Source organism: Hyperolius riggenbachi, chromosome 5 (assembly GCF_040937935.1).
Source record: "Hyperolius riggenbachi isolate aHypRig1 chromosome 5, aHypRig1.pri, whole genome shotgun sequence".
In the NCBI taxonomy this organism is placed as follows: Eukaryota; Metazoa; Chordata; class Amphibia; order Anura; family Hyperoliidae; genus Hyperolius; species Hyperolius riggenbachi.
Window position 1 is genome coordinate 7202130 of NC_090650.1, and position 512 is coordinate 7202641.

The window sequence follows — 512 nt, forward strand, 5'->3', positions numbered from 1 at the left end:
TGATCGCTGGACCTTGTGGGGATCGCCTTGAAGGAAGTGGGGGAACCGCTGGACCTGGTGGGGTTCCCCTGGAAGGAAGAGGGGTGATCTCTGGACCTGATGGAGGCAGGATAGTCGTTGCTGGATCTTCTCCTGTCAAACACCTCTGTCATGGATGGTGGCTCGGGGGCCAGTAGGGGTGGGGGGTCCTGGGGTTTTGGGGGGATTCAGGCTTCAGCCATTCCACAGCATGAAGTGTCTCTGGGCTGGTGAGAGCGGATCTGAGGAGGTTTCTGTGGCGCTCCAACAAGTTTCAGCAGCAGGAGCTGAGCAGGCAGCAGGGAGGGGGAGAGGGGTGGGAGGGAGGAGGCGGTCCTCTGACTGGCTGCCTTCAACGAGACGCCACACTGGGAGAGCGCCATAGGCTTGCTGCAGTCCCCAATTGCTCAGCAGGGCGGACCTGGTCCCGGGAAGCCTCAGCAGCAACACCCTGTAACCCGTCCGACTAGTTCAGGGCGACTAAACAGCCTCTG

General features: G+C 61.1%; 1 protein-coding gene across 1 annotated transcript in view; it reads right to left on the reverse strand.

The window, feature by feature from the left end:
* Nucleotides 1–271, reverse strand: part of DLX5 (distal-less homeobox 5) — a 25368-nt gene extending 25097 nt beyond the window's left edge. The window contains exon 1 of the mRNA XM_068238491.1: nt 1–271. This exon is cut by the window's left edge and continues 443 nt beyond it. Within this exon, the coding sequence (XP_068094592.1) occupies nt 1–152 (152 nt within the window). The 5' untranslated portion in view covers nt 153–271.
* Between the last annotated feature and the right edge of the window lie 241 nt (nt 272–512).